The 10149-nt window shown below is 33.2% G+C and overlaps 4 protein-coding genes across 6 annotated transcripts; 1 reads left to right on the top strand and 3 right to left on the bottom strand.

Moving 5' to 3' along the window:
* Positions 1 to 304: 304 nt before the first annotated feature.
* Positions 305 to 2499, top strand: LOC139093569 (putative mediator of RNA polymerase II transcription subunit 29). Its single transcript, XM_070644316.1, has 3 exons — positions 305 to 614; positions 753 to 1403; positions 1470 to 2499. The coding sequence occupies exons 1-3, from the start codon at positions 377 to 379 to the stop codon at positions 1784 to 1786; spliced, it is 1206 nt and encodes a 401-aa protein (XP_070500417.1). The 5' UTR covers positions 305 to 376; the 3' UTR covers positions 1787 to 2499.
* Positions 2015 to 5357, bottom strand: LOC139093749 (uncharacterized). Its single transcript, XM_070644578.1, has 3 exons — positions 4830 to 5357; positions 3301 to 4776; positions 2015 to 2398 (listed from the first exon to the last, which is right to left on the bottom strand). Exons 1-3 carry the CDS (start codon positions 5355 to 5357, stop codon positions 2015 to 2017), a joined length of 2388 nt encoding a protein of 795 aa, XP_070500679.1.
* Positions 5358 to 5429: 72 nt separating this feature from the next.
* On the bottom strand, positions 5430 to 8885 carry LOC139093609 (threonine--tRNA ligase 1, cytoplasmic-like). Of its 3 annotated transcripts, none has more exons than XM_070644374.1 (3): positions 8446 to 8885; positions 7666 to 7723; positions 5430 to 7572 (listed from the first exon to the last, which is right to left on the bottom strand). In XM_070644374.1, the coding sequence occupies exons 1-3, from the start codon at positions 8785 to 8787 to the stop codon at positions 5543 to 5545; spliced, it is 2430 nt and encodes an 809-aa protein (XP_070500475.1). In that variant the 5' UTR covers positions 8788 to 8885; the 3' UTR covers positions 5430 to 5542. The 3 variants fall into 3 exon arrangements, with proteins under 3 accessions (XP_070500475.1, XP_070500477.1, XP_070500476.1); XM_070644376.1 differs by lacking the exon at positions 8446 to 8885 and adding an exon at positions 8117 to 8210; XM_070644375.1 differs by lacking the exon at positions 8446 to 8885 and adding an exon at positions 7987 to 8118.
* Positions 8886 to 8952: 67 nt separating this feature from the next.
* On the bottom strand, positions 8953 to 10148 carry LOC139093544 (enoyl-CoA delta isomerase 1, mitochondrial-like). The gene is made up of 3 exons (XM_070644291.1): positions 9753 to 10148; positions 9542 to 9692; positions 8953 to 9474 (listed from the first exon to the last, which is right to left on the bottom strand). Exons 1-3 carry the CDS (start codon positions 10005 to 10007, stop codon positions 9008 to 9010), a joined length of 873 nt encoding a protein of 290 aa, XP_070500392.1. The 5' UTR covers positions 10008 to 10148; the 3' UTR covers positions 8953 to 9007.
* Position 10149: the final 1 nt, after the last annotated feature.

Genomic DNA, 10149 nt, shown 5'->3' on the forward strand with positions numbered 1-10149 from the left:
TTTTCAATCATTCGAATAAAGTTGTGAATTTTCTCTTTTGATTTGTATAGCTATGAGCGCATTTTAGTGGATGAACAAATACTGTCATGCTAAATTCATTAGTTGTTCATTCTTCTGAGATTATCTAGGTAGATTAAAATTTACCGACTTTTCAAAATTTAAATTTATGGGTATTTTCATCATTTTTAAATTTTTTGAATTCAAAAAAGCCGTTAAAAACATAAACACTAAATAAAGTCATCAAAACAATTGAAAATTAATTACAGACAAAATGAATATTAATATTCAGCATATTTACTATGAAAATGTGCTAGTATATTGTGTGTCGATTCGGAAAAAAGGTAATTTATAGTGGAACTAAGTTAATTACATTAAAATGTCTGACGAAATTAATGAGAAAATGGAGCAAATAAGAATAAAAAATGAGGAGTTGGAGAAGAAGCATCAAGAAATCCTTAAAGATGAGTTGGAAGCGAAAAAACAAGGAGCAACCTTATCAAAAAGTCAGGCAGTTAAAACGAATGAAAAACATCGATACGATAATGTTGAATTAGATTATGATGTCAAAGATGATCAGAAGGAACATGCTAAAAATCCCGATTATAAACCAAAAAGTGAGTCATTCGCAAAAATTGTTATTTGCACAACTTTTTATTAACATCATACAACACATCTTTATGTCTTCTTTTTATACTGCACACTTGCAATTATTTGTTTTCTTCATTTTTTGTCTTTCTTCCCATTCTTCATAGATCGAAGACCAATACTTGGAAAGAAGCAATTAGATGAAATTCCACCAGATCCCGTAAATTTTCTACGAGATGATGATCAAAATAATCAAGCTGATGGTCAAGCTAAGCGACCACAACAGCAACAGCAGCAAAATAATAGAAATCGCAACAATAACAATAGAAATCCACGTCCAAGAAATCATGAGGATGGTGGTGACTCAAGCAACAAGGAAAGGTCATCAAATGATAATCATAATCAAGCTCCACGTCAAAAGAACCCAAATCACCGTCCTAGACCTAATCCACATAATAATAATAGTAATAACAACTATCAAAATCGAAGTAATGATGGACATGATCATAATCAGGCTGTGAATAATGATAGTAATAGCAATTCGCCACGAAAAATTCCTCCACAACAGTTAAGAACTGAGAGACGTGCAGCTCCATCACATAATACAAGTATGGAATCATCAAATAGTGAGCAATTATCAAATGAATCAAAATCTGGTTCAGCTCAACGACAACCACATCAAAATCATCAACAGAATCGTCCAAAACGACCCAATAATATCGATAATAATAGGCCACGACCAAAGCCAAATAAAGAAAGAATTGAAGGAAAGAATGATATAACGGTGGAAGTTACCGATGAAGTGCGAAGTGTTAAATGTAAGCAAGTCAATTGACATTCTTTTACTGATGTATTGGACGGAAGTAACATTTCTTTAATTACAGTAAAATCAAGCGAGAAAACATTCGGTACTGGCCGTGTACGACCATCAGCCGAAAGTTACGAAAATGCAGAAGCAAATAACGACCATGCTCAATCATCAGATGCCCGTAAGCAGCACAATAAGCCACGTAATAACAATACTAGAAAGCCAAAACCAAAAGGACCACCACAGCCTGAATTCCAACATCCAATATTGGATAAAATTGTCATAACGAAAACAAGTGTCCAGGATAGATTGTTGAGAAGTAAAATGATGGATGAAAAGGACCATCAAGAGCCAAAAGTCGAGGCAGAAGCGACAGAACCAGCTACTAATTAAGAATATTTTACTCGAAACCAGGATCTTTGTTTAACAAAATATCTGACTATATCATTTTACTCAAAAAAATATTAAGTATGACTACCTACATATGAAATTATCAATTCATTTATTTATTACACATAACGTCACAATTTTTATATATATTTTTTGGTGCTTGGTTCATTTGTATTTGTTAACTGATTCCAAATCTATTTAATTAACATTATTTATATTATTATTATTATATTATCCACAAATGTCAAGTGCATCGTGTCTATCCTGAATTTTGTAAATTTCCTTCAAGCTTATTATCGTGTCAATATCATTAATATCATATTGAATTGCATTCAAAAATGCTTTTTCAGCCAATTCAATTGATGTCAATGCCATAAAGCATTTTCCCAATTCCTGGAATATCAATTGACATTGATACAATTTAGCAGCTTGAATTAAAAATTCTTTTGCAATAATAAATTCATTAATACGATTAAAATACGATCCAAGATGAAATAATATGAGAAAGTTGTCACACGATTCCATTTCTATGTATGTGTTGAATATGTCTGCAGCTTTTTTAAAATTCTTTATATGTAATAAGTTCAATATGATTGACTTAGCAATTTTTGAATGCTGTAAGGAAAAATTGGAAATGAAAAGTAATGAATTAAATAAAGCAGATAACTTAATACGCAAGAATCATTAGTAGCTATATGATTCATAATTAATTTAAATTAGTAGCTTTTGAATTATTTCAATTAACTTTTGAATTTGGAATGTTTGCAGAACTACCTAATAAATTGAATTAAGTATACATCCTTAAGGATGATACTGAATCTATGCAGCAATGCTCTCAAAACTTAGAAATGTCAAATCCAATCCTATTCTGAATCGTATTCCAAATTCCTAAAAAATTTTGGGGCATAATTAATCTAGAAATAAATCGAATGATACAGAACTATGTCATAGGACTGGATGCTTGTAAGGAATTGGAATAAGTTTCAGGAATTTGGTTTTGACTCCTTTGCTGAAGCTATACTCCACAACTCGGCATTATTATAGATTTATCGCAAAAATTTGATTTAATTATGTCACTGCTTATCACGTGGTATATCACCAAAGAAGTCAAGGAAGGAAGCTGACGATTAAGACAGTATTGCACTTATAATCGGGAATTAGCAAGCGGTAATCAGTCTGGTTTTAGGCAACGTCTATGGGAGCTGATGGATCACAATTATTTTGTACGTACGGTCATCGAAGTAAGCAAGTAAGTAAGTGTCAATGTACAGAACTATGTGGGAATTGTGGGAACGGGCTCATGAATATACTCAATTATATGGACGACGAATTATATGGACGATATGTAAATTGCGATACGCCGTATTGTGCCGCTTGGGTTTAGAATAATTATGCAAGGAACAGATTATGTAGAAGAGTAGAATCATGTGACTGAAATAGCAAGCAATAGCATAATCCTGCCAAAGATTGCAAGATGGAGGACCGTCAGAAGAACTAATAGATTAAACTCTACTCACATTCAAACTATGATTTGCGACATCATTCTCGGAAATTCTATTGAGATGATATAGAGCCTCTTTGTAACATCCTTTTGATGAATCAATGGCCGCCAATAGATACAAATAATTAATGTTGATTCCATACGATTGATAATATTCCCCAAGGCACAATTCAGCAATATCATAACATCCGATATTAATAAAGAAAACTGCAGACTTAATAAATGAATTTTGACAGCTTAGAAAGCATTCATCACTTGCCGTAAGCCACAAATTGTCTGTACGACTGTAAATGTTTTCTATTTCCTTATTTTTTGTAAAGCCTTTATTGACTTGACTATTTTCGATACCAAGCATGGCATTAATCACATACTGCATGATGCCTAATTCCTCAATATTGCCGTATCTTGACTGCAAATTGCTTATCAAATTCAGACATGCTGGATATTTATGAGATTTGAATAGCAAATAAGCATTTAATATGTTTGATATCAGAGATTGTGGATTGATTTTCTGCATCTCGTCAATAGCTACTGCCATTTTATCATAGTCTTCCTGTTTTGCATTGAATATTGTATAATTTAGCCAGACTGCTTCCGAATTTGGGTCATTGTGGATGTTATGGAGAAGAATATCCTCAGCTTTATTGATCATGCCTAGTGATTTATAGATTTGGACTAAAATCAAGTCACACTCGTTGTTGGATGGAATTTTCTCGGAATTTCCAATATTCGATACCAATGAACATGCAAAGTCTTCATCATCACAAGAATCTCGGAAGTGATCAAACAGAATTTTTATCTTTGTGAATATTGAATTCTCAGTTTTGCAGGTTTTGGACTTTTGATGAACTACATCCCATTCCATTGAATTATCATATTTGAACATCCCATGAGAATATTTTGTGTCAATGCTCACTTCCTCATTCAATGATTTTTGCAATTTTAACAGAACAACAACAAATATTTGTTTTCCTTCATCATCTAATGCCTTTATATCCTCAAGTGACTTATTTTCGTTATTAATTTGAGTTTTCCTGGAAATTCTCTTACTATTTTTTGACATCAAATGCACTTCTGGCTTATAAAATTTGCTGTTGCATTGCGTGTAGCTATTGAATAATTCATTGTCGAATCTGTATAGTGGCACCAAGCAACGAACGGTTCTGCATCCAACATGTAGCAACTTTTCACAATCAATTAATCCAAACAAATGTACATCATTGTTAAGCATCAATTCCATTGAAATTTGTTCATATTTTCTGATGTGGTCATGAAGCGCTAAACATGCTTCCTTTGTGAATATTACAGATTTAAATGTGGCATTTACATTCGTGCGTTGATAAGATTGACAGCTCAAACTGCATAATCGATCGTCAAATTGTGCTGAATTGTCGGTTTCATCATACTGGATGTTCTTGGAATCATTATCAGCTAGACTGGAGTTGCCAAATTCACAGATTCTCGTAACATTGAATGTTGCATTGTTTATTGCCTGAAATGAATTGGAATTGAGCAATTTTTAAGTAAATTAAAGCAATTATTTACCTCAATTGGTGCATTCAAACAGATTAAAATTTTATCATAAATATTATTGCTGTAAACTGATTCCAATGTAAAATTCATACAGTTTTCATTTGCTGTATTCATCAATGGAATATTTGTGGCTGCATTAACATCAAAAGATATTTTCCTTGCAACTTTTATAGCTTTAAATTGTTTGTGAATTTTAATGCTTTCACATTTTATTGAACATAAATCTGACAAGTCAATACTGCTGTATCCAACTGTATCTGCATTTTCATTCTCATGTTTTATAAGAGTAAGCAATAATCGATTTGAAAATAGATCCGAAACTTGATTCTCATCTGCTATATCAATTGGAATTTTGATGATTATTTCTGGTATAGATTTATGGTTTATTTGAAAGCAGTCATTACTCAAAATATTGTTTACGTATGATGCAATAACTTCATATTCTGTGTCTTCATCGATATCGTACTGTAGGCCTTGAAAATTTGATAAAACTACGTGAATTTCTGTTGATTTTGATTCTTCGGAAATATTTTGTGACATTTTTAAAAAAAAACTGAAAAAATTGACAAAGATTACTGCGATTATTAAATTAACCAGCACATCCTACCAAAATTAAATTTTTAAAACCAAAGCTTTTATTTCATATTTAAGGAAAATGCTTGTTAAGGATATGAATCATATAATATAATTCTGTATTATTCAGGATACACAGTTGCTGATGCTGTCTAGAATGTGTCTTCATCACGAATAAATTCATCGCGAATTTTAGCAAGTTTGCTAATCAGCACATCAATTGTAACTTCACCGTGAACCTTATTATCTCTAGTACGGACATTGACTGTTCCTGAATTTTTCTCCTTTTCGCCAACAACCAAGATGAAATTGCATTGTGCCAATTGAGCATTTCTGATTTTCTTATTCATTGTGTCACCATCATCAGTGTCTGATTCAGCCATAAAGCCAGCAGCATATAAACGATCACGTACTTCATTAGCATAATCGTCTAAACTTGGACCAACAGGAACAACCATAATTTGTCTTGGTGACAACCAGAATGGCCATTTTCCAGCACAATTTTCAGTCAAAATAGCAATCATTCTCTCGACAGATCCAAGAATAGCACGATGAATGATTACAGGTCGTTTCTTCTCGCCAGTTTCAGACACAAAGTTCAAATTAAATCTGATTGGCAATTGGAAGTCAAGTTGGATTGTAGCACATTGATGTGATCGTTTCAATGCATCCTTAATTGTGATGTCAATCTTTGGGCCATAGAAAGCTCCATCGCCTGGATTTAATGACCATTTAACACCAAATTCATCAAGTGAATCTGACAATGCCTTTTCTGCTTCATTCCATACCTCAATTTCACCCAAGAATTTTTCAGGACGTGTGGATAGAACCAAGTCAAATGAGAATCCAAACTTTCCATAGACACATTGTAAGAAGTCTAAACATCCTGTAATTTCCTGCTTAATTTGTTCGGGTGCACAAAAGATGTGAGCATCATCTTGTTGGAAACGACGTACACGTGTCAATCCAGTCAAGGCTCCAGACAATTCATTTCTGTGTAAGACACCAAAATCAGCCATTCTTAATGGCAATTCACGCCATGATCGATTACGATGATCAAACATTAAGCAATGTCCTGGACAATTCATGGGCTTTAATGCAAACTTTTCCTTTTCAACATCAAATGAGAACATGTTGTCAGCATAATGTTGCCAATGTCCAGATGTTTGCCATAATTTTGCATTATACATGTTTGGTGTTATGACTTCTTGGAAGCCACGCTTACGATATTCACTTCTGATGAAATTCATCAATGTATTGTAAATGTGAGCGCCTCGAGGCAAGAAGAAGCATGAACCAGGTGACAATTCGTGGAAGAAGTAAAGTTCTTGTTGTTGACCAACTTTACGATGATCACGTTTTGCTGCTTCTTCTTGAAGTTTCTCCCATTCCTTTAATTGTTTTGGATCTGGGAATGAAATTCCATAAACTCGTTGAAGAGTTTCAGCATCAGCTTTACCTTCCCAATATGTAGAGCTGTTCTTTGTAACTTTCATTGCCTTTATCTTGCCTGTATTACGTACATGAGGTCCACGACATAAATCAATCAATGGTCCACAACGATAAACTGTTGTTGTTTCTGTTGTGACTTTCTCATTTAAGATTCTCTTCTTGAATTCATTGTACTCGAACATCTTGAGTAAGTCAGATTTCTTCATTTCAAGACGTTCGAATGGCTGCTTTTCCTTAACAATCTTCTTGACAAGGTCTTCGAGTGTTTTGTAATGATTTGGTGAGATTCCATCACCTTCCAAAAACATGTCATAGTAGAATCCGTTCTCAATGGGTGGTCCATAGCATAAGCAGCCACCATAACATCGTTCCATTGCTTCTCCAAGAATATGTGCTGAACTGTGCCAGAAAACTGCTTGAGCTTCTGGATCATCGAATTTTAAGAGTTTCAATGTGCAGCTCTTCTCTAATACTCTATCTAAATCCCAAACTTCATCGTCAATTTTGGCAACAACTGTATTGTCAGCCAATCCTTTACTTATACCAGCAGCAATTTCATATGGTGTTGTTTCCCATGATAATCCTTCGACGACCTTTCCGTCTGGTAATGTTATTTGAATTTTCTCTCTTGGCTTGGCTTTAAGCTCCTCCAAATATTCATCTCTTAATTTATCATACAACTTGATACGTTCTTCAATGTAATTTGGTGGTGGATTTAGTTCCTTAATTCCTAAAAAATGAGAAAAATTATTTTGATGAGTTGGCTATCAATAAATTGCACAGCTACGCAATAATAACATTAAATTACACTTAAAGATCTAACCTGTCTCAACACCCATGTCTTCAAGTTGCTTTTTCTTGGCTGCTTTTTGTTTTGATGCCTGAAAAATTAAATAAAAATGTGCTATTAGTTATTTTGCGTGTGACTCACTCACGGAGCTTCCAATTAAATGATGCAATTCATAAGAATGTTTACAAAAAAATGACAAAAAAAGTTATGAAATCAACGTGGAAAAATGAAAAGTAGGTCAAACTCTAAAAAATCTAATATAATTAAACACAAAAGGCACAGGTATTAATAATGCTGAACTAAATTATTAGAATAACACTATTGTCACATAATTATTTTGAGTAATAAACGAACCAAAGTAGCTAAACATTTCCAATTCTCCCTATTTCCACTTTTCAGTTGATTTACTATTAAACTTCTATTAAAATTGATTAATCTGTACAAAGACGTTAATGACATTATTATAATTAACTGATTTTCATGCCTTTTCAGTATCTAACTGCAATTTTTCTAAATTTTCCGATAAATTACTGCTCATATTATTCTTTTTTTCGCGAAAAACTATAAAAGCTCTATTTATGTCTACCGGCAGTTCTACACTTAGCACGATTTTCATAATTATTGATAAAAATACAAAATTTGTCTGAATGTCAAAACCGTTGCGCAAGTAATTTTAAAAATAGTTGAATTCACCAATCTTTCACCACAAATCGAATTCAAAAAAATAATTTCCGTTAAATTTTAATTGTTGCTGTTGCTACTTAAAAATGAACAGCTCATGCATGTGCTGAATCACTGTTCTTAATCACAAACCTTTTGAGGCTCCTCATTTTCAACTTTGATGTCTTCTGGAACTTTGTTTACTTCCACTTCTGCAGGCTTAATTTCTTCTTTTGGCTCAACTTTAGGTGTTTCCTCCACAACAACTTTATCAACTGCCTTGACATCTTCTTCTTTCTGGATCACTTTTTCCTCTTCTTTTACTTCTACATTTTTCTCCTCTTGTTGAGATCCAGCGGCATTTTCATTTTGTTTTTCATCAATAATTTCGTCATTTTTTTCAACATTCTCAATCTGCTCTGTGGTTGACTCTTGTGTCGGCTTAGGACCTTGAGATTTCTTTTTGTGTGTACGTTTCTTCTTGTTATTTCCCATTCTAACTCCAAAAACGACTTTGCAATGTCAAAATAAGTTGATTTTATGAGACCGAAATCAGCACTTCCTTATTCTAAAAAAAATTGTCTCAACATGCCTTGACTGGAATGAAAAATTTCCAATGAATTTTCCCGAATTTCCCATCGTGAAAAGTAAAAGAAAATGTTTTGTAGACATTCTTTAAAAAAATATTTTATAGAAACTGTAAAACTTAAAACATTTAATCTTTTTTGCGATCTTTAAGGCTCTTGAAGTAACTTCCAATGATTTTTTGAGTTTCAGGACGTAAAATATGATTAAGGAATTGTTTGGCATCTGATGAACGATTTTTAACCAATTGATTCAAGTCATTTTTACGATAATTTTGCTTTGTTAAGGCACGAGCTAATTTTGGTACATTATCGAATGTCGCAAAGAATTCTTCACTTCTCGCCATTGCCTCTTCCTCATTATTAACGATTTGATCGATAAGTCCGATGTTAAATGCTTCCTGAGTATCCAATAATCTCCCTGAGGTTAATAAGCGTTCGGCATTTTTGCCTGGCAGGACAGCTCTTAATGAATTCATAACCCATTCTGTTGCTACAATTCCAACAGGTGCTTCATTCAAGCCGATCTTGTAGTGAGGTAGCATAAGACGATATTCACAGGATATAGCAAATACACAACCTCCAGCTGGAGCATGACCTTCATTTTTGGAAAACAAAACATGTAAACATTGGGTTATTAAAATAATTGGATAGATTTTACGTACCATTAATAAAGGCAACAGTTGGAAATGATGATCCATACAATTTAAGCCAACTCTCTTGGAAAAACAACCAGAATGCTTCAAAACGTTCTTCACTTGGATGTGGATATAATTCACCGATATCTAAGCCGCTTGAGAATACATTATCACATGACTGTAATTTAATATTTCATTAATAATAGACGCTGTCATTTAATTTGATTGATGTATTTACACTCTTCAACACCATTCCACGGACTTTTTCACGTTCGAGATCATCCATAACGCCACAAAAGTCTTTAAATAATTCCAAGGACAAACTGTTAACTGGCTTACGATTAAGTGACACAACAGACACTCCAGTCTTTTCATTTATATCAACTTGAATTAAGTTCTGTGCAGCACTTGATGATTGATATCTGATGTTATTTGACAATAACCATCTCGATGGAATTGTACAATTTTTAATTAAACGCGAAAAATTCATCATTTACAAGTGATACGGCACAGCAAAATGAACACACTAAAACGTCGCGCCTGTATATATGCGTATATTATTCTTTATTTTATTATTCTCCGTGAGACGTAAAAATATTTCGATGAGAACCAAAAATAATGCAATGTTATGGAAC

This window comes from Chironomus tepperi, unplaced genomic scaffold (assembly GCF_022539635.2).
Source record: "Chironomus tepperi strain 1889 unplaced genomic scaffold, CSIRO-AGI_Ctep_v1 contig_337, whole genome shotgun sequence".
Taxonomy (NCBI): Eukaryota; Metazoa; Arthropoda; class Insecta; order Diptera; family Chironomidae; genus Chironomus; species Chironomus tepperi.